Source organism: Rhinopithecus roxellana, chromosome 10, assembly GCF_007565055.1.
Source record: "Rhinopithecus roxellana isolate Shanxi Qingling chromosome 10, ASM756505v1, whole genome shotgun sequence".
In the NCBI taxonomy this organism is placed as follows: domain Eukaryota; kingdom Metazoa; phylum Chordata; class Mammalia; order Primates; family Cercopithecidae; genus Rhinopithecus; species Rhinopithecus roxellana.
In genome coordinates, this window is record NC_044558.1 from 63,027,850 (window position 1) to 63,053,630 (window position 25,781).

The following is a 25,781-nucleotide window of genomic DNA, read 5'->3' on the forward strand; positions in this document are numbered from 1 at the left end:
CCATATGACCCAGCCATCCCACTACTGGGTATATACCCAAAGGATTATAAATTATTCTACTACAAAGACACATGCACACGTATGTTTATTGCGGCACTATTCACAATAGCAAAGACTTGGAATCAACCCAAATGTCCATCTGTGACAGACTGGATTAAGAAAATGTGGCACATATACACCATGGAATACTATGCAGCCATAAAAAAGGATGAGTTTGTGTCCTTTGTAGGGACATGGATGCAGCTGGAAACCATCATTCTTAGCAAACTATCACAAGAAGAGAAAACCAAACACCACATGTTCTCACTCATAGGTGGGAACTGAACAATGAGATCACTTGGACTCGGGAAGGGGAACATCACACACTGGGGCCTATCATGGGGAGGGGGTCGGGGTAGGGATTGCATTGGGGAGTTATACATGATATAAATGATGAATTGATGGGTGCTGACGAGTTGATGGGTGCAGCACACCAACATGGCACAAGTATACATATGTAACAAACCTGCAGGTTATGCACAAGTACCCTAGAACTTAAAGTATAATAAAAATAAATAAATTAAAAAAAATACAAAAACTAGCTGGGCGTGGTGGCGCATGCTTGTAATTCCAGCTACTTGAGAGGCTGAGGTGGGAGGATCATTTGAACCCAGGAGGCGGAAGCTACAGTGAGCTGTGATTCCACCACTGCACTCCAGCCTGGGTGAGAGAGTGCGACTCCATCTCAAAACAAAACAAAACAAAACAAAAAACAAAGCAAAACAAAAACAGTACCTTCACAAAACTCCAATCTTTTGAGTCCAAATTGATTTCTCCAGAAATCAGAGGATGTGAGAAGCTCTTCTTAACAAGGAGAAAGGAGAAATCACTGTAATTGGGAAGAAACAATAAATGCAGAACCTAAAATTTCCATTGTCTAAATTTGCATCAAAGTTAAACAGGCAAGAAAGACCTTAAGACTACTGCAATACGAGATTAAACTCAACGCTACTGAAACAAGGGTCTGGGAAGTTTTCAAGAGCTGCTGTGGGGGAAATCACATGACATCTGTGTTTGCTAATTGCAAAGGAAAAGGACACTTTCTTGTATCTTCAAAACAAGCTGTAGTTTTACAATTCCAAACAAGGCACCCACAGGTTATGCTCCCACCCTCCCACAGAGACTGAGAGATAGGGGTGCTATCTTCCTTGATAATTACATTTCAAAGGGATGGCTCCCAGGTCCTTGAGAAAGACATTCCCTGGGTCGTAAAACTGGCATAAGCTTCTAAGGAGATTTATATACATTTCAAAGGAGCAGAGAAGAATTTGCAATTACAAGTTTTCTAAAGTTAACACTCAAAGAAAAGGGAGGTCAGGGGCCTAACGTCCAGAAGAAACCAGTCTAAAGTTGTCAGACTGGGGTGAATGTTAAGGCTCTTTTGGTCACCATGGAAAAAAACAACAAAAGGTCCCAATCTTTCCCCCTAGGGTCTCAACTTCTTCTGTAGGTTTGAAAATTCCTATGTCAAAGAGGAAAAAGTGAAGGAAAGGAAGAAAGGCAAAGGAGAAGAAAGACTGCTTTTATAAAAGTTTTCTAAGAAATCATTTCTTAGCTTTACATTTGCCCAGCACTGATACACGCTGAGATTATAAACGAGACAGTTCCAGCTTTTGAGAATCTCAGTATAGTAGGGCAGACAAGAACAAATAATGGTAATAGAAAGGGCAAGAGTTATAAAAGGCCTACACCAAAGTACTTTGGAAGCACATACGATAACATACTTATTAAGCACTTGCTGTAAGAGCTTTCCATTTAATCCTCACATAACCTTATGAGGTATTAGTATTATCTCAATGCTAAGATGCAAAAACTGAGGCTCATAGAGGTCAAATACTCAAAACCCACAGCATTTACAATGGCATAGAGGCCTGCGCCTATAATCCCATAGGCTGAGGCAGGAGGATTGCTTGACCCCAGGCTGCAGTAAGCTATGATCCCGCCACTGCACCCTAGCCTGGGCGACACAGCGAGACCCCATCTCTCTAAAAAATAAAAAATAAAAACAAAATTAAAATAAAGAAAAATAATAAAACGGCATAGCTCCTGTTCCTAAGCTAGGACGGCGCAGGCTTTATAACAAGGAGGTGATATTGGCTGAGCCGTTAAAAATACGCTGGAGTTGTAAGGTAGAAAATTGGGGCAGGGGGTTCGATACTAGGGACGAGTGAAATTCCAGGCAAAAGGAATCGCTCGCTTCGTAGTAGAACTGGTGCTGTCAACATGGATGGCAGAAGGCGAGCTGGGGCCCGGAATGCTGGAAAAGCAGGCCGAGTGACCTGGAACTGCTTTTTCAAGGGCGAGCACTGTCTCATTCAAGGACCTGGGCTGACGGAGGGACGGGCCCAAGGTGGGAACGGACGCGAACGGAGCTCGCACGAGAAGCCACAGACTTGGTCGCGTCTCCCCTGCCGTAGCTTGGGCCCTGGTCCCTGGTCTCTGAAGGACACAAATTGCCCCCAGACTCTGCGAAAACCCATGAAAATGTAATTAACCAGAAACTACCCTGAAACTGCACGGCACTTTCCAGTCCCCTTTCATGTCCTAATGGAAAGACACTTGTCGCCAGTGGGCACGCAACTCGGCTCTGGGGTTACCACGGCGCAGCCCAAAGACCGAAAATGCGGGAAGGGTACCCAGGAATTGCCCACCGCAGGGTTTGGCTGGGCCCTCGGCTCCCTCACACCAAAACCTGAAGTTGACGCCATATTTCCAAGGCCGGCTCCGCGACGCACTTCCAAACTACCCAAGAGGCTGTAGGGCCACTGACCTAATTAGAACCTGGAGAGGAGATAGGAGTGGCCTGCGCAGACAGCCTGTGATGAAACACCTTCCTCCGCCTCTTGGACCGGGGCTGTGGCAGCCAATGAGCGCCCTCTCTTTGGCCGCCTTGCTTGCGCCGAATTGCGGTAACCTGACAACCTCTGGGGAACACGATCTATTCTGGGACACCAGTGCGGCTGCTCAGTCCCTCCAGCGGGAGATGCGGACCTTGAGGCTTAGGATGCCCTCCTAGCCTAGTGGAATGCTTGGGATACTGCGCCCCATTGGCGCAGGATGGGATGGGAGCGAAGCAAGACTTGACGCAGACCTGAGCAGAGGTCTCTGCCAATCACATCCGGCCTCCATAGCTCCCAGCCTTGACCGCGGATCCGAAGCCAAGTTCTTTCGCAGTGATAGCCCGGACTCAGTGAATTGTATAATTGTTGAATCCTCTTCCCTCCATTGAACAAGTGTCCTTTGAGCTGCCTTACCTCCCCTTTCCAGGTACCCACTCCGTGAAACCTCCCATAAGCCCTAGCCCTTTCTGGGTTTACTAGACTTTCTTTGAGTTCCCTTAATAATCTGTGCGTTTTTCTGTCACTGTACTCCCTTATTGTTTTAGAGTGTGTTTACTTTCCTATCTTCACTCGTCTGTGATTTATTTTGTAATTCTTCGCACAGTATCTGGCCAGAGGAGGTACTGTTGTGCTGTTTCCTCAATGAACTCTTAAGCAGAATCCTGATGTATTAACCAAATAGAAACACAGCTGTTCTGATAGGAGTGGAGCGGTAATGTCCAGAGTCCTGAACCCTCACGGAAGCCCCCAAGGCACCTATTATTGGCGACTTCCTTTGAAATATTTAGTTTAACATATAGAAATATGGTTTATCTAGGAGATGAAAAATTTATTTAGAGCCTCAAGGAGCACTTGGTTTGGTTCAGCCTTGAAGACACAGCTGCATTCTTACTCTTGGGTTCTGTGAAATAACCTTACGCCCATATAACAAATGTTTTCTGTTGTTGTTGTTTGCTTAAAGCCGTCTGAAATGGATTTCTGTTTCTTGCAACTGAAGAGTCTTAGCTAAAGAGTCTTAACTAGAACAATGATGCTTCAGTGTGGTTATGAGGATTAAATAACATAAAGTATTTCAAGCACTTCAATTAGCACCTGAAGAAATGTTTCTCCCCTCTTCCAACTGTTAACAGCATCCCCTGTGCCCAGAGCATCAGACTTACCTGTGTTTTGTACATGATCAAAATAACAAGTCCAGTTTTTGAGACAGAGACGGAGTTTCGCTCTTGCTGCCCAGGCTGGAGTGCACCACAACCTCCACGTCCCGGGTTCAAGCGATTTTCCTGCCTCAGCCTCCCAAGCAGCTGGGATTACAGGCATGCGCCACCAACACCCGGCTAATTTTGTATTTTTAGTAGAGACGGGGTTTCTCCATGTTGGTCAGGGTGGTCTGGAACTCCCAACCTCAGATGATCCGCCCCCCTCGGCCTCCCAAAGTGCTGGAATTGCAGGCGTGAGCCATCGTGCCCAGCCAGTTTTCTTTTTTGCAAGTTTTTCCTCATTCCAGCCTTCATCTTTCAGGTGTTGTTGTGATTTACGTTTGCTTTTTTTTTTTTTTTTTTTTGCTATGTTTTGAAGTTTTGTTTGTTCCTGAAAGGATTGAGTTGGTCATACTCCTCAGTTCATGGCACACTATCATCGGACCCTGACAGTAAGGCCCTCTTGATTTATTTTTTTATTTATACCCTTCAAATCCCACTTTCCCCTATAATAGGCATTTTCTAATGTGCTTAATGTGCATATTTCCATTTATGTGTTTTCTAAACATAGTTATTATTTCATGGGCATGCATTATTAAATGTACTCCAAAGCTACTCAGATATTTGTCTCATTACATGTATTTGTTTAACCTAAGCACTGTTTTTTAGCTCCATCCACATTGCCAGATGTTAATATTTAATCTGTTACTTCACATTGATGCCTAATAGTCCGAGGTATGCATCTGTCCACTCTTCCATTGATGAGCTCCCATGCTGCTTCCAACTCCATGCTACTACAAATAACCCTGCACTGAACATCCTTGTATTGGTCCCCTTGTGAACTCGTAAATAATTTGCTTTATGTTACTTAGGGGAGGAATTGCTGCTGGGCTACTGGGTATGAATCTGTTTAATGTGTCCAAGTAATGCCATATTGCTTTCCAAAAGTGGTGGAACCAATCTTGCAGCAGTGCAAGATTCTGTATTTCCACATCTGACAACACTTGCAATTTTTCTTTTTCTTTCTTTTCTTTTTTTCTTTCTCTTTTTTTTTTTTTTTTTTTTTTTTTTTTTTTTTTTTTTTGAGACAGAGTCTCACTCTGCTGTCCAGGCTGGGGTGCAGTGGTGTAATTATGGCTCACTGCAGCCTCCCAGCCTCAACCGATCCTCCTGCTTCAGCCTCCTGAGTAGCTGGGACTATAGGCGCATACCACCATGCTCAGCTAATTTTTTAAATTTTTTTGTAGAAGTGGGATCCCACTGTGTTGCCCAGGCTGGTCTCAAACTCCTGGGGTCAAGAAGTTCTCCCGCATTGGCCTCCCAAAATACTGGGACTACAGGCAAGAGCCACTGCACCCAGCCAACACTTGCTATCTTCTAGATTTCTGATCACTGGTTTGATAGGAATAAAGTGATATCTCATTATTTGTTTAGTTTGCATTTGATTACTAATATAAATTTCCATATATTTATTAGCTTTCTCCTCTGCAATTAACTGCCTGTTCATATTCTTTGCTCCTTTTTTAAAAAAAATGGGTTGCTTTTTCCTGTTCATTTGCAGGAGTTCCTTATATATTTTAGAGTGATATTACACCCTTGTCAGCTTTAGACAAAGCAAATGTATTCTCCATCCTGCCATCTGCCTGTTAACTTGGTTAATAATGCCCTTTATGGAACAGAAATCCTTGATTTTTTCATAATAAAACTCCCCAGCTTTTGCTTTATGACTTGCACTTTTAAACTGTTGAAATATGGGTACCACTTTCTTAGTTGTGCTTATTCTTTGTCAGATATCTCTCAATCTGAATTCACTGGTGAGGTCTCTCTAGGCATTCCATTCATTCCTCGTCACTGAACTCCAAAGTCACTGTTCTGACTGAATTTAACCCTCTTTGAACCTTTTCCCCCATACAGTCTCAAGCTATGAAAATCATAGCCTTTCACTATTTGAAGTCAAGTTTTTCATAACCTTGGACTCATATTTCACCTTATTTCCTTGGCTACCAGAAACTCAGTGACATGGTTACTTTCTCTCAAAGATTTTTCTTCACTTCCATTTCACTAATCAGTTCCATCTTTGTGGGTCAGAATTAGATCCAGAATAGCAATCTGTACTATGTCACCTCTTCCTTCTGAGGAATGACATTTACGTCAAATAATATATCCTCCGATTCTGGAACTTGGTTTTGTGCCGGTTTCATTATTTGCTTCTGGGATCTGTAATCCAATGTATGTATCTGTTTTGTCAGCCTTGGCACATTTTAAAAACAACGTGACTTATTTCCTCTCCTTTATATTTACCTAAACGATTCCTTTCTTGTTTCCATGCTCAAGAATATAAAAAGCCCACACAAGACTCTACCTTCGTGATGTAAAGGGCTACTCTGACTTCTCTTCTATCATTTTCTTTTGTTTTTATTTCATTCCTTGCACTTATTTTCTTTTATCTCTTTCTTTCCTTCCTTCATCCCTTACTTGCCCTTTTTTTCCCTCTTTCCTTCCTGAATTTTACAAATGCCGGGGCAAGGGCTAATTTTCTGCAGATCACAGCAAAGAAGCTGCTTCTTTCCCAGAAGCAGGTTTCCCACAAACACATGGTGTGTGTCCCATAACCTGCAACCCTTTTTTAGCTGCGCATCAGAACTTAGTTCTGTTTCTATGGAGCAACATACTGTACCTTTTTCCCTGCCAGGTTCCAGGTGTGAATCCCATCCTACCATGTTTCTGTATGAGATTTTATTTTCCTCATCATATAAAATCTAAAATTCTATTGTTTTATTACCTGTATTTTGTGCATTGGTGTGGACACCATACGTAGGTTTTTTGTTTTGTTTTGCCAACTCCATTGTACTTACTTTTTCTAGAAAATTACTAGGATGCTGCCTCTGCCATGGCTCTTCCTCTAGTGTCATACTTGATGTCCTCTGTAGCATAAAATGTCGTGGCTTTTCTGAGCATTTTTTAACTTCCTTTTTTTTTTTTTTTTGAGACGGAGTCTTGCTCTGTCGCCCAGGCTGGAGTGCAGTGGCCGGATCTCAGCTCACTGCAAGCTCCGCCTCCCGGGTTTAGGCCATTCTCCTGCCTCAGCCTCCCGAGTAGCTGGGACTACAAGCGCCCGCCACCTCGCCCGGCTAGTTTTTTATATTTTTTTTTTAGTAGAGACGGGGTTTCACCGGGTTAGCCAGGATGGTCTCGATCTCCTGACCTTGTGATCCGCCCGTCTCGGCCTCCCAGAGTGCTGGGATTACAGGCTTGAGCCACCGCGCCCGGCCTAACTTCCTTTTCTTAAAAAAAAATTATTTTTACAAGCCCACAGCTAACATCACACATTTTTTAAAATTTCTTCTCCATTTTACCTTGTCCCACCTGCATACACACCTGCCCCTCCCACACACACATCATTCCCATTTTAAAACTGAAGTGCTTTCAATTTAGTGGGCAATGCTCATAGAAAACAGATTTTCCCTTTGATCTTCCGAGAAGCACTCTGTCCCGATTCAAGAACACTCTGTCTCAATTCAATTATTCTCTTATAATTAGACTGTGAGCTCCTTAAAGGCAGGGACCATGACTTCCTGGAGTCTGCTGCAGTGCCCACGGCCTTCAATGACACATAGCAGGCAGTTGGTAAACACTTGCTGACAAATTCACTCAGTCATGGTTCTCTTTTTGGATGTATTTTTCCATCATGCTGATAACAATTATTCACCCACTGTAAAAAAATTTTTTGATTCTTTATTCTCAAAGCTGGATTCAAATCACAATAAGCTTTCCTTAGCATATTGTAACCATTTATAGCAGATTAAAGTGTAGTACCATTTAATGGGAAAAAAAAATTCTTCTATAGTTCAAGTGAACAGGCTTCTGTTCCTAACACTGTCATTAACTGTGTAACCTTGGGCATATCACCCATTTCCTTAGTTATGTACAACGACATAATTAATATTTGCTCACCGGCAATTCTCTTGGAAGGAGGCTGTACTTTTTAATGAAGTACTTGGGGTAAAAATAAGATAAAATTCCCCTACCCGGGGGGCTACGTGTGGAAGAAACTATTTGTCTCAAAATATGAGAATGCGCTGGTAATGCTGAGCAAGTAGGCAGGAGCAGAAAGAAAGGAAGGAAGGGTGGGGTGGAGGAGCCTGTTAAAGGCCTAATCTTCTTCATGGGACTTTCCCCAGGATCCCTACCCCACCCACCTCCATTTTCCTATTCGATCTACTGTAAAATATTTTAAATGCCTAGCAGGATTATGTAATAGTTCTTGAAACCAATGAAAGGGTTTTTATGAGTCCTACAGTTGATAAGGAATGAAACTGAGGCAGCCTGCATGGACTCAGGGGTGTGGATGCGAGGGATTGGGGATGGGCTGATTCTCTCTTTTTGGAATCCAGGATCTGGTATAAAAATGAGATCCTTAATTTCTGGAAATCTGTTTTTCCTTCCATCTGTGTCTGCTTATTAAGCCATTAAAAACTGCGTGCTTTAAAGAGAAACTTAAAAACTGGCAAATGAGAAACCTTACAACTACAGGATCTTCTGTCTGTGTATTTATATGTATTGTGTGTAATGTTTATATAAAAGAGCTCTATTAATTGGCTTAAAGAAAAGCACTTAAATATTTTCTCAGAAAAATTAAAACTAATGCTTTTTAGTTCATGTGACTGGTAAACTTTCAAAAATAAAGACAGTTTTAAAGACTATTGGTAAAATAAAAATGTCTCCAAAATTTAGATATTTGGTCTAAATTAGGTCAGATATTAGGTTTTCTAAATGTTTTAAGGTCATAAACTGCTTCTTTGACTTTTGGAAATTGTTCAATTTACCTACCTTGAAGCAATTAAATTCTAGATAAAGCCTGGGGACATGTGGAATTAGCCATGCCCCCTAGCTATGCAAAGAAGGTTATAAAGAAAAGAGATTTTATATAAGAAATGATCTTGTATGGTAAATTATTATCCTAAAGCAAAATGACTGGTTGTTTAAAAAGAGGGATGTTGAGGGCAAGTAAGATAGTCCAAGCATGTGGTAGGTGATCTGTGTAAGTCATGAAAGGACTTGTGAAAGGGAATTTATGCAAGAAAAGTTGTAAAATTCAAAGATTGTTAGACCTCCTAAATCCTTCATAAAATGCCACTATGACTTTTACTGTACAACTTGCCTAGCTTTACAATTAGGTAAGGCCTGAGACATGTGGAGAATCAAGAGGAAAATAAACTATGGGACATTATAGAAATTGTATGGAATGCTTTGGACTTCCCAGGTTTGGAACTGAAATTCGGGTCAAATTTAATCAGATTCTTAACAGACATGGGTACTCCCTTCAGACGTCTGAGTTACATACAAAATGGCTGTGTGAGGCCTGGCGCAGTGGCTCACACTTATAATCCCAGCACTTTGGGAGGCCAAGGTGGGCAGATAGCTTGAGGTCAGGAGTTGGAAACCAGCCTGTGCAACATGGTGAAACCCCATCTCTACTAAAAATACAAAAATTAGCCAGGTGTGGTGACACATGCCTGTAATCTCAGCTACTCAGGTAGCTGAGGCAGGAGAATTACTTGAACCCAGGAGGCAGAGGTGCAGTGAACTGAGATTGTGCCACTATACTCCATCCTGGGCGATAGAGTAAGACTGTATCCAAAATAAATAAATAAATAAATAAATAAAACTAAAATGGCTGTGTGATCATCACTAAAGTTTATTTCACCAGTAACATTTTCTAAGATTCTAAGGGATGGTAACATGTGTTTTTTTATGCCCAGCTCTAAAATCTTGTAATTCTTTAGATGTTATATACTTAAGTTTCAATTATACACATTTTCTGCCTATTATAAGAAAGGTCCCTTACTACTAATTCCAGACAGACTTTCCCGCACCCCACATTGTAACATCTCTGAAATGGAATGTGTCTTATAATTGATGGCAGCCTTCAATTACTGTTGGCCACGCAGCAGTCATGACACAGTTGTCATTGCATATACATGCCTGATCCTAGTTGTTATCCTAAGTGGCATGACTGCAAATCTATAATCCCTTGATGTTTCGGTTAATCAACCATTTAATGACCATTTGAAGGAATACTAGTCCTAGTTGTTGTCTGAACACCTTCCCTGAACATGTTCTAGCAAGATCAAAAAATGTGCCAGCATTAAAACTTGCATACTAGGTATTGTAGCCTGGAAGAAATTCCCATAGCCAGTAGTAGAGGACTTTTTTTTTTTTTCTTTAAGAAATGCCACTTCATGATTATTCAAAATGGCCCAGAGAATAGAAATGCATGGGAAAATGCATCAACAATTCTGAGTCAAAAAGTGATTCAAGTGTCAGACTCAATGTGAAAAAAATTAATACCATAATGACTTAGTTATTTCAGTGCATAGTAGTGATTTTTTTTAAGTTCTATTCCTAAACAACTCTAAAAGAGTTATTTAAATAAGAATGAAACTTTAAAATATAAATGATAAGAAATCATAGTGATAGTTTGACAGTATTTTTTCCTTTCTTAATGGTACCTAAAATAGGATGCCATACAGTCAATGGTGCCTTAAAGTCAATAAAATAGATACTTCAGAGACTATAAAAATGAGAAAGCAGTTCCAGCTCTCAAGATAACTGATAATCCAGAAGGGAGAACGTAAAAGCACATAAGGAATAATAGAAGTAAGGCAAAATGCAGTTACCATCCCCCAAATAGGTACAAAGAAAAAGATTTAGACATTTTAAGGAGGAAGAGAGCACACCAGGAAAGGCTCCACGAGGGAAGTAGCATTAGAGAAGGGCTTTAGAGAACCGATAGAATTCTAACTAACAGACATGATGGAGCAGGAAAGTAAAGAGAATGACCAGAGAACCAGATGCAGGAAAATGAGGGGCATTTCTGGGAAATGGTGAGTAGCACATTTTGACTAGAGTTACCCTTTCTGACTTTACAGGCTTCTTTAATAATTTGATGAAAATTATGAACCCTACTCCTTGAAATAAATGCACAAATTCATAGTCAAAGTTTTGCATGCTATTTCTGTGGATTTCCCATTCACAGGTAGCATGGGAGAGGGAAAAGGGGCAAGGGGAGGTGGGGAACACCTCTGAGAGGATGGTGCAGGTGGCCCAGGCTGCAGAAGTCCTTTTTCTGGAGGAGATGTGCATCCGACTGCACTTGGAAAGAATGACTGAGAGATATGGAATTGAGGCCAGAGGATGCTCATTTAGACAGCTCACTCAGGGATTAAAGAAACTGGGATACCCTTGGGAATCATTTCCAGCTTTGACTTGGATGATATGGGCTTCTCACCTGGTGGGATGGTGTCTAGAAGATGTAGTTGGGAAATGAAATATACAGGTTAAAAAATATTCCGGGCCTAATTAGGGAGTACCTTGACTCCCACCCCCACTGGATTTTAAACTTAGCTTAGGAAGCACTAGGGACACACAGATTTCTGAGAAGAATGAATGTCAGAGCTCTGGTTTAGGAAGATTAACCTTCGGATGAATGGTATGTGAGCAAGGCCAGGGAAGACCAGTCAAGAGTTTATTGCAGTTGCTTTTTTACATTCTTCAAATACATTCTATTTATTTACTTTCCCTTCTGTCCTCGCCACCCACCATTTGGCAGAGAACCAGGCCTTTAGCAGGTATATGAAAGTGCTTGCTGAAGTGAAAGCCATAAATTCCCTTAGAGGCTCCCCTTGTAATGTCCCTATTCCCCGACAGGTGGCACCATTACAGCATTATTTACAGAGCAGGATTCCTTCTATAAGCACAGTGCTTCCAAGCAGAAAGAGAATTCACTTTCTGGGGACAGTCTAAATGTGAGGGGGAAATGGTTCAAAAACATGTCTTTTGTTCAAAAACATTTCTTACCATAGCAAAGTATCCTGGCTGAATTTATTCTTCAAGGCATATAAATGAGGAAGATGCTTTTGAAAACTTGCCTTTTCAAAGATGCAAGCAATTTTATGTCTTGCAAGAAGTATACATCTAAATATATTTGGGTAAGGACTATTCCTTAGTTCAGGGAAAACTACTAGGTGAGCCATTTCATCATACGTATCAAACACAGACTATCATTTATGGTGATCCTGAGATCATGTAAAACTAAGTTCATGTTGGAGGCCAGCTTACATCTCTTAGGGAAATAACAGTTTCTCTAAGAGCAGATTTTAGCCGTACCAGGATAAAACTGTAGCTTACTTCTATGAAGCTATACATATTTTCATCTTGAGAATAGGAGCTAAACCCTCAGAGAGGCCCCTTAAACCAGTGTGAGACGGGAGTGCCAGAAACTGAAAGAGTTGTGATGAGTTACATGCAGCACAGCATGTGTTGGCCCCAGACATAAAACGGTATGAAGCCATGGCGAGGGCCATTTCCTCACCTCCACATCAGCAGTGCTCCAGCAAACTCCAAGTACTAGCAGACTTGGAAGTATTGGGAGACAGGATTTTTAGCACATCATGGGTGTCAACAAAATTTGAATGTGTTGATTAGATGGTGAGTAATCAGATTTCTGTAAAAATTAGGAAAAGGTGCCAAGGGTACCAGGTTCAGGAAAAGTCATTTCCCCTAGGGTATTTCTCAAGTTAAAAAGTCTCATTACCCTTTATCTCAGTGATTCTTACTTTTTTTTAACTTAATTCTTATTTTTTAAGAATAAAGTTGAAACAATGTACCTTTCTCTAGAGAATGTACATACTTAAATGACTTTGCATTCAATTTCAAGGGGTTGTGGCCCTCTGCAGTTCAACTGTGACCCTTGCCCATGAGTCTGCGCTTAGGAATCCCAGCTGACACTCACTCATCAGAGAAAAGAAGAGGCCGGGAGGCATTACAAAGGAGAAATGCAAGAGAAGAGTGGGGAATAGGAAGAAACAAGGACCTCCTACCTCTGCTGGATCCTTGTGAGATGCTGGGTGCAGGTGACTGAATAAGGTTGAAGGACCGCTTTTTCTGGAGGGATTTTTGTCTGTCTGGGACTTGAGGGGCAATAGTTAAAGAACTTCAAAGAGGCCTTAAGGGACTGAGGACAGTGGGCATAAGAAGGGGAACTGGAGTCAAAGGCTAAAAGACTCTGCCAGAATGTTCTACAGAGGCTAACGAGCTAAACTGCCCTTGGGTTTTTTTTGAGACATGGTCTCACTCTGTTGCCCAGGCTGGAGTGCAGTGACACAATCATGGCTCACTGCAACCTCAATCTCCTAGGCTCAAGTGATCCTCCTATGTCAGTCTCCCAAGTAGCTGGGATGACAGGTGTGAGCCACCATGCCCACCCTAAGTTGCCCTTGGGATTCATGTCAGACTCTGGAGAATCTGAAATATAGGGAGCGGGAAAGAGGCACAAGAATGGAGCTGTGTGAGAGAACACTTGGGAGCATCAGCTTCTTCCTCCTGGAACAGGTCCAGGAGGCCATCTTCTTGGTGCTATTATTATATTACCACCCACTGGACTCTGGGAAGGGTCGCTAACCAAAATCTGAACTGCAATTTCTTTTTCCAACTAAGAAGATGAAAAGTAACCAAAACTAAGGTTGTTTCCTTTTCAGGATTCGTTTAGGCTCTTGATTGGAGAAATACCCTTATTTCTCCAATATGAAGATTCCTCTCTGAAGATCCAAATGAAAGAGCAATTAGCAAAGTGGTTCCATCTAGGGCTTTTTAAATCAGACAGACCTGGGTTTAAGTCCTGGCTCTGCCAAGTACTAGCCTGTGACCCTGAGTGTCTTAGAGTCTGTTTCTGAACTGTTATATGAAAATAATAATAGTACCTATTTCATAGGGCTGTTGGGAGATAAAATTGGGTACAGTGTCTGGAACATAGTAGATGCTTAATAAATGACAGTTATTATTGTTTTTCTTAGTGCCTACTGCTGGAACTATAATAGGAACCTATCTCCCAGTCCTCAGGGACACTTTCCCACTTATATACTTTAGCAGCTCTCTCTAGGGCCCCCAATACACATTCCCCAGTCACTGCATAACTCAAGATTCCTCTGGCCAGCCTATGTGTTTAGGGCTGACTGCCCCAAGACTACGTTTTTGGCCCGTAGTTACATGACATTCATGATGACCCTTTCATTTATGATGAAAAGGTCCATGCTAGCTTAGGAATCTTACCATTCCCCTTTCCTTAGCTCCATCTAATTCTAAATAACTAGAATTCTGTAGATAGAATCAGGTAGTAGAATTAGATAGAATACCTAATATCTAATTCTAAAGAAGGATAAGGTTTTTGTTTTGTTTTGTTTTGTTTTTTTTTTTTTTTTTTTTTTGAAACAAAGTTTCACTCTTGATGCCCAGGCTGGAGTGCAATGGCACAATCTTGGCTCACCACAGCCTCCGCCTCCCCGGTTCAAATGATTCTCCTGCCTTAGCCTCCCGAGTAGCTGGGATTACAGGCATGTGCCACCATGCCTGACTAATTTTGTATTTTTAGTAGACACGTGGCTTCTCCATGTTGGTCAGGCTGGTCTCGAACTCCTGACCACAGGTGATCCACCCGCCTTGGCCTCCCAAAGCGCTGGGATTACAGTTGTGAGCCACTGCGCCCAGCCTCAAGGATTCTTTAGATAGGAAAAGATTATCTAAAAAGAAAGTTTCTAGAGCCTTCCCTGGGTAGCTTTGTTTTCCCAGAGGAGCCAGTCACCACCACCCCCCTACTCCAATAAAACTATAAGGAAACTAACATTTGCACAAGACTTCTTAGGAGTCCTGTATATTTTTCTCCCCAACAACTTTTTGTTCCCATTTTACATATCCAGAAACTAAGCCTTGAGCACTCAATTCAGTGTTGGAACTGAGATTTAAGTCCAGATTTGTGTCTTTAGTGCTCTCTCTTTCCACCACTCCGTAGCTACCAGCAGCAAGAAAACACACACACACACACACACACACACACACACACACACACAGCACCCTAGCTCATTCTGCTCTCAAATTTTGTTCAGGGTCTCCATTGCCCAAGGGAGTAGACTAGAGCTGTCAGTCAAGCCCTCTGGGGAACACCTTCCCCGGGTTGTCCACTAGAGGCCTGAGGCAGTTATTGTGGTTTCCCTTTGTGATGTGTCACTCTATTTCCAGAGATCCCAGGTAATCCCTCCAGAACAATACCCCCACCCCACTTCCTCCACGGAACAGGTGCAGTACCTGCCATTCCAGGACGCAGATTTGGAAATCATCTCCCAGGGGCCAGATGCTTCACTGAAAAAGAAGTCTCCTGCACATTTGGAGTTCTGGCTACTAAAAACTCATGTTAGCAAGGGAATCTCAACACTTACCACCTCCTTCCCCAGGGCAGCTTGAGGTCAAGGTCCAGGACAGAAGGGAAAGCAGGCGGAGCTGGCAATGCCTGTCTGTCCCAACCAGGACAGGAACAGTCAACTCCTTGAACTGGAGGCAAGGAGAGAGGAGGGAAGGTATGGTCCCTGCAGTTCCCACTAAGCCCAACCCTGATATCCCTCTAGTACCAGTCAGCAAGGAGGGGAGATGACGCCTTTTTATTAAGGTTAACACCAAGGAAAGTATTGAGAAGGAATACACAAAGGAGGGGGAGGGCACACAAAGTCACCACTTGAGGAGGTGGGAGGGTGGCACATCAGTAAAAGAACCTCAGGACAGCCACATGCTCCATGCCCTGGTTGGGAGAAGAGGGAGGGAAAAGCGCCATGATAGCCCCCTGAACCTAACATCAGAGCCACAAGCCCTGCCCCTAAGGGCTCACACACTACTACACAAGTAGACACACATAACACACACAAGACATTATGAAGGCAACACCGAGAGGCAGCGGGCAGGGACATATTGACAGAAAAAGGAACTGAAGAGGAAGTTTTTGGCTGCGGCCCCAAGAGTCCCTCAAATGTCCCCTAAATCTGGGCTGCTGCTGAGCACCCCCAAGTCTCTGCCTGTGAACTGGGCTCTTTGTTCTCTAAGCCCCAGTGAGTGGAAAAGCAATCCCAGATGAAGTCAGTGACAAGGCAGGATCCGCTCTGCATGCAGAATCCTAGAGGTTGAGCTATTATGTCTTCATGCACATTCATAGCCAGCTCCTCCCAGCCCAGGGGCCCTTGGAACCCCATTCACCCAGATTCCTAGGGCTGCAGTTCCCTCCTCAAGCTTCCTTTACCAATCAGCAGCCGCAGAGATCTGTGAGGGGGAGAGGCTTCTGCAGAGCACTGAATATCTTGGATTTCAGCAGAAGGGTAAATTTCCTGTTGCCAGAACAGAATACCCCCAATTCCTTAATTTCTAGGTAAATTGTTAGAGATTATTTGCCATGGTCCTAGATAAGTCCTTTTTCAGAATAGAAAAAGCAGAATTTTATTTACACATTTCCGGGGTTCTCCTGTTGTCTGGGGAGGGGGAAAGGACAGGATAGGGTTGGATGGGAGTCCAGAGATGGGCGCTTCCTCTCCCGGAGCCTCACCTTTCCGCAGTTTGCTATAATTCGCTTAGTTGGGCAGAAAGAATTCTTGATGCTCCCAAAGTCCTTCACCCTACAAATCCTTCCTCGAGGGAGTCTCTCTCTCTGCCTGACCCACAAGAGCAGCTGTCCAAGGGAAGCATGCCGCACCGCGCCGTTCAGTCCCCTCGCGTCATGCACTCGGAAACCCAAAGGCAGCCCGAGAAGGTAGTGCCCCACGGAGTCCCCTCACAGGGAGGCCTCGCCCTCCAGTTGCAGCAGGGTAATGTCGGGCATGTCGAGGGGCTCCATAGGTGGCCCGTCCCCCGCAAGGAGACCAGCACAGGGACTTTCGGGGCGCTCACAGTGACTGGTGGGTGTGGCGGGGCTGGGCATCTCCTTCTCTTCTTCCTCGTCCTCCTCGTCCTCGGGATCGCGACCCAGTAAGCCGCTGTCCCCAATTCCAGGTGAAGGAGTCTCCGGCTCTTGGGGGTCGCTCGGGAAGCTCCCCTTGCCGCTGACCACGCCCAAGCCGCCCTGGCGGGGCGCAGTGGTCATAATCTGGCACATGGAGACGATGGCTCGCTGGTTGGCGCACACGTCGTCCGAGAGCACCTGGATGTGCGAGGCCTGCTCGTCCAGGGCCCCCCTCATGGCCCTCACGTCCTCAAACAGGGCTTGCAGCTGGGCTTTCAGGTGCTCCATCAGTTCCTTCATGCCGCCGTTGTACTCCCCGGAGATCACGTCCCCCACGGCCGGCACGGTGGACACCTCCAGGGGCGCCGGCATGTCGCCGCCGTCCTTGGTCATGATCTCCAGCAGACCGTCCTCCATTGAGTGGCAGAAGCGGGTGGCGGCGGCTCTGGGTCGCGTCCAGCCCGGCCTTCGGGGTGGGGGAGGGGGTGGAGGGGGGAGGTCCTGGGAGGGGTGGGGAGGAGCGGAGGGAAGCGGAGGCTCCCGAGACTGGCTGGGAGCGGACGTGAGAGACTAGTCCTGGGCAGAGGGCGCGGGCAGGGTCGCGGGAGGCCGAGAAGAGGCGGCGGGACGAGAACCCGGAGAGGGTCCCAGAGCCGGCGTCTCTTGGGCTCGCCCCGGGACGAAAGTGCCCTGCCCTGCCTCACCTCCCGGATTGCGCCCGTGTCAGCGCCGCCCTCTGGGCGCCACAAGCAGAGAGCGCCTGCCGGTTCCGTGGGTCACAGACGCGCTCGCGGAGGGGTCCGGGTCCAGGCTGAGGCCAGCGGCGCGTAGCGCTCGGGACTCCCGCAGGCCATTAACGGGCAGCGCCCGCGAGTGTGGCAGCAGCAGCTGGGGCGGGTCTCGCGGCGGCGCCGCGGATGCTCCTCTGTTTCCAAGGCGACGCACGGCACGTAAATGACGTGTGTCTCCATGGTAACCAGGAAGTGGAGAAGAAAAAGGGAGGATGGCTGGAAGCTGCAGTGGGGCTGTGGAGTCTGGACTAGCGAGGTGGGGGGAGGAGAGGGGACGCTGCAGTGGCTTCGGCCGAGGCTGGAAAGAGTGTGTGGTTGCAATGTTTAATAGGGAAGCATGAGAGAGCCGTTTGCTGCATAAACCTCCAAGTCCGGGAGAGATCGTCCCTCCGCTAGCCGGGGTATGAGACCCAGCGCGACTGCCCTGGAAGGATTTTTCCAGCCCGCATTCCTTTCTCAGAGGATGGCGCTAAAGTCGAGACCTGCCTCCCTGTCCTCCAGCGGTGCGCAGGAAAGTGGAGAGGGTAGAGAGGCTGATGCTAATCATCCCAGAGTTGAGCTGGGGCACGGTGGCGCTCTGGAGCCGGCCCCACCGGGCCTGGCGGTGCAGAGGCAGGAGGAGGAGGGCACTACGGAGGTTTCTGCAGTAAATCAGCCCTCTCGCCATAGAAATCACCGGAGCTGGGAAAGGATGGGACTCCCTCCTTTATGAGACCCTACCGCTCCTACCCAGGTCCCTGGGAGTTTGTCCTGGATGGGCAGGCCAAGTACTTAAGTTTTGACAATGAAAGCTCCATAAGGGCAGAGATTTTTGTCTCCCCTGCATCCTCCATCAAGGAATCCCCAGCTCCTAAAATAGCGCCTGGCGCCTAGTATGTAGACGCTTAATATAGTTATTGAATGAATAACAAAAACCACCAAGTCCCATGCTCTCACCCGGAACTCTCCAAGCCAAACGTAGTGGGTTTTAGGAGACCCGAATTCAGTTTCGTTTCTGCCTCTTATTCATTCAGAGACCTTGGCCACATCATTTTCCTCATCTGTTAGGGAATTGAACTGGATAGTCTATAATATTATTTCTAATTCCGAATAACACTCTGCATCATCTCACAGGTGAAAAGGTAAACTGTTGACGGTTGCATGGAGGGGATGGATGGGATGGCTGTGTGTTAAAGTAATTCCCGCTCTCTCTTTCAGTGCCCAAGTTCAGACATACACTGAGTATCCACAACCTTTCTGACAACCCCTTTCCCTATTTAAGGTGTGGAGAAGGAAGGGCGGAGGAAGAAAAACATTGTCTTTAATATATGTAGATGATTCCAGATTGAGAAGGAATCAGCACCTGGGCAGAGCACATTAATAATGACCCTAGGAAATTAGGGAAGCCAAGTGATCAGAAACCAAAAATGAAGTTCACAAGAATAAATCTGGGGAAGAGAAACAAACCATGTCACTTCAAGATAGAGAAGAACTAGGGAAAGGTGTTTGTAGACTGGCGGTTCAGTTACAGCAAATGTGTTACCTTTGGGTTTCCCTGATTATGTGGTTGGTGATGAAGAGTGAGACTGGCCCAGGGAAACTTTTGTGACACTAGAGGACTGTTTGGCCTATACCAATCTTACTGCTATTAAAATAGAAACAAGTGGGGACTATCCTAAATGACCAGGAGCAGAATGTTTAAATAAACTAAGGCGAAATTGCTCATATATAAAGTATTATGCAGCCATTAGAAATTTGATTTCCCAAAACAAATACATGAACAAATTTTAAAAACACGGTGTTGTATTTTCTGAAACTAATGATTCAATCCTATTTGCTTGCTCATTTCTTCCTTCATTCTACAGATTTCTAGCACTCTCATCTTGGTTAGGACTCCTACCTCTGCTATATACCCAATAAGTGGTAATGACACCTTAGTTACTCCTGAAACTCTGGCTCAGGAGAGGACAGAAATGTTTTTCCTTGGTTTCCATAGGCACAGCTGAAGTGGGCTGGTATTTACAAAGAGACTTTATTAACAACTATAGGAAAGCTAGAAATAGAGACAGGACACATGAAAACAACTGAGCTTACACAGCATTAGTTTCTGATTATACTACAGCAAGCATGTTCTCAGGGCTTATGAGTTCAACCCTGCTTTCATCCTTCCTAGGAGAGCTCTGCTATAGCCAGAAAAGACTGTCATGGCTTTCAGGCTTTCTGTCTTGGTCTGTTACTTTACATCTCTTGACAAGCACTTCACATGGAAGATTTCATCTTGCCAGTTCAGGTATATCCCTGCCTTCTACCTACAAAGAGTGACTCTGTCCCAGTGGGGGACCTCTCATCTTTGAAATCCCATAAGCTTACATTAAGCATAGCCCCCATACAGAAGGAGCTGTGGTACGTCATCATATAAGGCCTTTTGCCACTATTGTTGAGGATACCATTTATGTCAAGGCTTTCAGCATAAGATTACATCATGCTGTCCAGAGGTGCTGGCTATGAAGTCCACTGAGAGTACAAGGGATCTGAGCCCAGAGGGAGGGGAAATTATTGGAGAAGCACAAAAGACCATGGGAAACATATGCAGAGATCAAGCAGTGTGGCTGGTCCAGTCAAGTTCCAGGTCAAACATTTGAGAGCCAAGGGTAGGTGATAACTGGGGGAGTGGACTAGTAGCAGGATTTGAAAATATAGGAAGGTGACTGGGTGCGGTGGCTCATGCCTGTAATCCCAGCATTGTGGGAGGCTGAGGTGGGTAGATCACTTGAGATCAGTAGCTTGAGACCAGCCTGGTCAACATGGTGAAACCTGTCTCTACTAAAAACACGAAAATTAGCTGGGCATGGTGGTGGGCACCTGTAATCCCAGCTACTCCAGCGGCTGAGGCAGGAGAATTGCTCAAACCTGGGAGGCAGAGGTTGCAGTGAGCCAAGATCGCACCACTGCACTCCAGCCTGAGTGACAGAGCGAGACTTCATCTCAAAGAAAAAGAAAAGAAAAGAAAAAAGAAAAAAAAAAGAAAGATAAAAGAAAAGAAAAGAAAAAGAAAATATAGGAAGGAGACATTGGTGCGTCTGATAGAAAACCAGATCATTTCAGGAACTCTGTGTGAAAATGAGACAAGGTAGAAAGGTCTAGTCTCAGGAAAATAAGGAGAACAGAGGCAGAGCCTCAGTCAGCTAGCTGGGTTACAGGCCTGGGCCCTCTGGATCCCTGTGCCCTATAGTTAGTTGCATGGGTCCATTTCTAAGCAAAAGGGGGCCAGATGTGTACCCCAGCTATCCTACTAGAATATTCAGAGGAACTGCCACATAATAAGAGAATATAACCCCTACACAGCTTCTGCTTCCTGCTTTTCTATTATCCTCTGGGAATCACCTTAGCTGTTCTCTTCCTTCATCCCACTGTCATCAATCTGTGGTGGGGAGAGACCCTCATGCTGCCTACATACAGGTTTCCATCAGGTACACCTAGTTTCAAACATCATATTCTCACTAAAATTGGGATTCAGAAGAGGCTCTGCCATTTACCTCTGTCTAGTATCTAGTGTATCTCTAGTTTATACTTTATATAGCTGGTGTATTTTTTGCACTATAAATCCGATAATGTTGGCTAGACTCAGTTCTAGAGCAATGATCTAAAACAAGATACAGTTGACTGCTGTACCTTGGGCCCCAAATCCCAGACAATAACCCCCAAGTATAACTTTTATGAAGCTGAGCTGCTTTGTGGCCCATGGCAGCGTGATATCACATTCAAAAGAAACATATTCAATCGCCAAAAGCATTAAAAAGCAATTTAGATTTTTATTACAGTCTCTGGGCAAACTCTAAAGGTGTTTACATTCTTAGCGCACAGCAAAACATCTGAAACTTGTCTTCCTTCCTTCTCTATTTGTTCCACACATTATGGCACAGCTGTTGCTGCTGGTCTCTCTCCTTTCTCCCCAAACACCCTCAAACTTTCTCTCAAGCCTGACCCTTGCTTTCTCACTCCCTGGCTCTCCTCACTTCTTGGATGTATTCTTTTTCTCTTCTCCAAGCAGCAGCTTCCTGTCCTTCTCACGTAAATCAGGCCAAGCTTATTTTAGCTCTTTTGATTCTATCCTTTATTCCTCCAATCTGCATGAGTACTGAGAACTCCAGCTATCAATTACAGAGGTCTTCTCAGAGCATAGAAAAGATGGAGAGGCTGAGAATATTCGCATTGTTGTGGGTTTTGCCTGTCACATAGACTAGTTTTTCTCAGCACCAGAGAGTGGTTTACCTGGCATTACAGCCAATCTGCTTTGTTATCTCCCCGACGTTCGCACAGCAAAATGGACATGGTGGTTTGCAAAGACCCTAGGCCTATATGAGCTTCTGACTGGAGAGGTGATCCAACTGTCCACAACCTCAAGATTATTTAGCGTCATAGACATCGTCATGTGGTGAGCCACCTACCCACATCTCATGTAAGGTCTGAACTACACTTCCAGTTGCTTGCTCTGTGACCTCAAACTGTTTTTAGGAGTCTTTAAGGCTACCCCTAACCCCTTATTTCTCTTCCATATTAACTTCACTCAGAGCAAGAATTCCCGGGGACATTCCAACTTCTCATGCAATATGAATCTCCACTGACAATAACCCTCCATTCCAATTAAACCTGTTTTGCCAGTGTCATCCCATCTCCCCTTTCTGCACTGCCCCCTGCAGCAGCTTCTCTTAGATCAACACTTGCAGAGGCTTTTCCCCCTCTCGGTGCATATTCAAACATGTATTCAGTGTCACTGTGATGTCACCAGTTCCAACCCAAGTCTCTAGGTTACTGGCCATGGACACAGAAGCATTTGGAACTCCAGAGCCACCAATGATCCCTGGTGCATGGCCTCAAGCACCTTCCATCTTCTCCATAAATTATTTTGCCCCTAGAAAGTTGCCATTTTTGCAACAGCTCAGAGCCTGGTTTGGCCCCAAGTCAGGCACTGATAGTGCTGCACCACCCGAAAAAGCAATTCCTATTCAATGGGGGCAATTTTGTTTGATCAATTGCCTCTCCCAGAGTATCAGTCCAATTTGAAGGAAATCATGTCCAAATATTTATGGTAGGCTAGGGACTATGGTATGTGTGCCATAAACTTCCCTGTCATTAAAGGTATTTTTAGGAATTTAATGTCCCTCGTAACTGACTTATGCAAACTTTCAGGCCCTTCCTTGCCTGTCATATCTTGAGGAAGCCTGTGCTATCTATCCTACGTAATTCTACAAAACTTTGTAGGTCTCACTCTTACTAATACATCTAGTTATAGTAAGTCCATCTCTCTCAGAGGCCCCCCAAATAGTGTCAAAAGTTATTTCTAACATATTCTCAAGGGTCAGCAAGGCACTATCAGTTACAGTTTAGCAACCACTACAAGGGTGCATTCTGTTTCCATTGCCCAGACACAAATGGAGACTATACTAGTATTTGTGAAGATACCATGGACAGGGGCCCCAAAATGTAATCCATGTCTTCAAAGAACTGTAGAAGCGCTAGATCTTAGGCAAAAGTGAGGAGAAAGACCCTTTCTCCCAACTTTTCCACCTAGAACCCTGAGGCCCCTATTTTAAGAAGTCTTGCATGAAAATAGCTCCATCTTCTATGGTTGACCACAGTTCATAGGCACAATGCCTGCTCTTTAAGGCACCAGGATCACTTTCATCCTGGATCTCTAATCCTTTTCTTTGCTTTATTCTTCTCCATACCAGTTATCAATATCTGTTATCCTGTATTTTTGCTTATTTATTTTATGTATTATTTATTTATCTTTTACTCCCAACTAGGGTGTAAGATCCATTAGGGCAAGGGATTTGTTTTCTTCACTGCCATGTCTAGCACCTTGAATAGTGCCTGGCACATGGTAGATACTCAATAAATATGTATTGAATAGATGAATCTCCAACTCTGCCTTTTCTTCAAGAACATTTTAGCTTTTTCAGTTTCAGCCATCTACTTTGGTAATCTACGGCTTATGGTCACACTATTAAGTGGCCCTGGCCTTTCTTGAACAAAGGAATGCTTACTTCAGAGACAAATGGAAGTCTCCATTTCTTACAAAATAGAAAAGTGCTTGCAGCTTTGAAATGACAGCTGTCACCTACCCACCCCTCTAACCTCCCTTGGCATATTCCACCACTATCCCCATCAAAGTCTCAAAGATACCAGGCCAAGTTTTGTCAGAATTCAGGGTCAAAGAAATGCACGTTCTCTGCTCCCCTCAGCATTATCAGGGAATGGGATGAAGTCAAGCCTGTATCTTCATACTGCATATTAAGGAGAACTCCTGATTTATATTCTTATTCTGCTGGAGGCAGCCTCAAAAAAAAGTACCCTGTTTCTGGTTATAAGAGTAGTAGCCAACTGAGAAAGGGACATTATGAACATAGAGATTACTATGCTTTCAATCTAGTGTACCTCTTCTCTTCATATTCCTAAACTGGTAGACTATGGTGATTTAGGGTAGTGTTAGCACCGAGTTACACTGTTTTACTGTAATAAAATTGAGTCCTTTTTGTCCCTTGCTGCCTGCTTTCCTTGCTTCTGTTCTAAAACCAAACCAAATAAAAACTCCCCACATTGATCAAATATATAACAAAAGATATATAAAGATCAGCCTTCCCAGGATAGTAAAACTAAATTAAAACCAAACAGCAAACATGGATCAGAAAAATAATATTCCAGAAATTGAGGTTAGTCTCTAAACAACCTAAGTGAGACATTTTTAGTAAGATCTTGTTATTCTCCACAGTGTTGTCTGGGTCTCTAAGACACAGAAGGGAACAGTATGTGAGATTTACTGGTAATTGCCTGGATCAAATGAATTAAACCGGGATAGATTCTCCTCAGAGGATGATCCCGAGTCACATATCCAGTCTCCCATTCATCCCAGTTCATCCATCGCCATATCACACACTGGCTTCCAGCTGCTTCTTATACTATTAAAAACCAATTCCCTCTTACCAAAGGCATTAGAAGCTTTTGCTCCTCATTAGAACAATGAGTATCATCCAAGACACCTCCAGGTATATTAAATAATAAACTGTTCACAATTTCACATTATTCACATTGAAATCACTGATGTTTAAATTGCAGGGAGATCTGTGGGACATAAGCTTCTCTGGTTCATACTTGTGGACTTAAACTAGTGTGTTAGGGGAGATTCTCTTCCTAGAAAGGAGAGATTGTGGAGAAAGATTCTAAGAGATGGAGATAATGTTATTTGAAACTTACTGCTGTAATTTGAGATCTAAGACCTAATGGAAGAAAGCAAACAGTCAACAAGCTCCAGCCTGGGCGGCACATCAAGTATTTTAATGTAATGCAACTGACATTTCAGAAGAGCCATGGGCTAAGAAAGTATATTTAAAAATATGGCCGGGTGCGGTGGCTCACGCCTGTAATCCCAGCACTTTGGGAGGCCGAGTCGGGTGGATCACCTGAGGTCAGGAGTTTGTGACCATCCTGGCTAACATGGTGAAACCCCGTCTCTACTAAAAACACAAAAAATTAGCCAGGCATGGTGGCAGGCGCCTGTAGTCCTAGCTACTTGGGAGGCTGAGGCAGGAGAATGGCGTGAACCTGGGAGGCGGAGCTTGCAGTGAGCAGAGATAACGCCACTGCACTCCAGCCTGGGCGACAAGACCAAAACTCCTTCTCAAAAGAAAGAAAGTATATTTTTAAATAAAGGCTAAGCCTGGGCACGGTGGTTCATGCTTGTAACCCCAGCACTGTGGGAGGCTGAGACGGGTAGATCACGAGGTCAGGAGTTGGAGACCGACCTGGCCAATATGGTGAAACCCAGTGTCTACTAAAAATACAAAAATTAGCCAGGTATGGTTGTGGGTGCCTGTAATCTCAGCTACTAAGGAGGCTGAGGCAGGAGAATCGTTTGAACCTGGAAGTGGAGATTGCAGTGAGCCAAGATTGTGCCACTGCACTCCAGCCAGGGAGAGAGAGTGAGGCTCCATCTCAAAAAATAATAATAATAATAAAAAAGCTAACATTTTTCCAAACTTGAAAGCTCAATAAAATCCAGGCAGAATAAACAAATAAACCCATTCCCATGCACATCATAACCAAGTTGCTGCAAACCAAGGATAAA

The 25,781-nt window shown here is 44.3% G+C and overlaps 1 protein-coding gene across 1 annotated transcript; it reads right to left on the reverse strand.

The window, feature by feature from the left end:
- Positions 1-15,545: 15,545 nt before the first annotated feature.
- On the reverse strand, positions 15,546-17,803 carry CCDC184 (coiled-coil domain containing 184). The gene has a single exon (XM_010354164.2). The coding sequence runs from the start codon at positions 17,301-17,303 to the stop codon at positions 16,719-16,721; it is 585 nt and encodes a 194-aa protein (XP_010352466.1). The 5' UTR covers positions 17,304-17,803; the 3' UTR covers positions 15,546-16,718.
- Between the last annotated feature and the right edge of the window lie 7,978 nt (positions 17,804-25,781).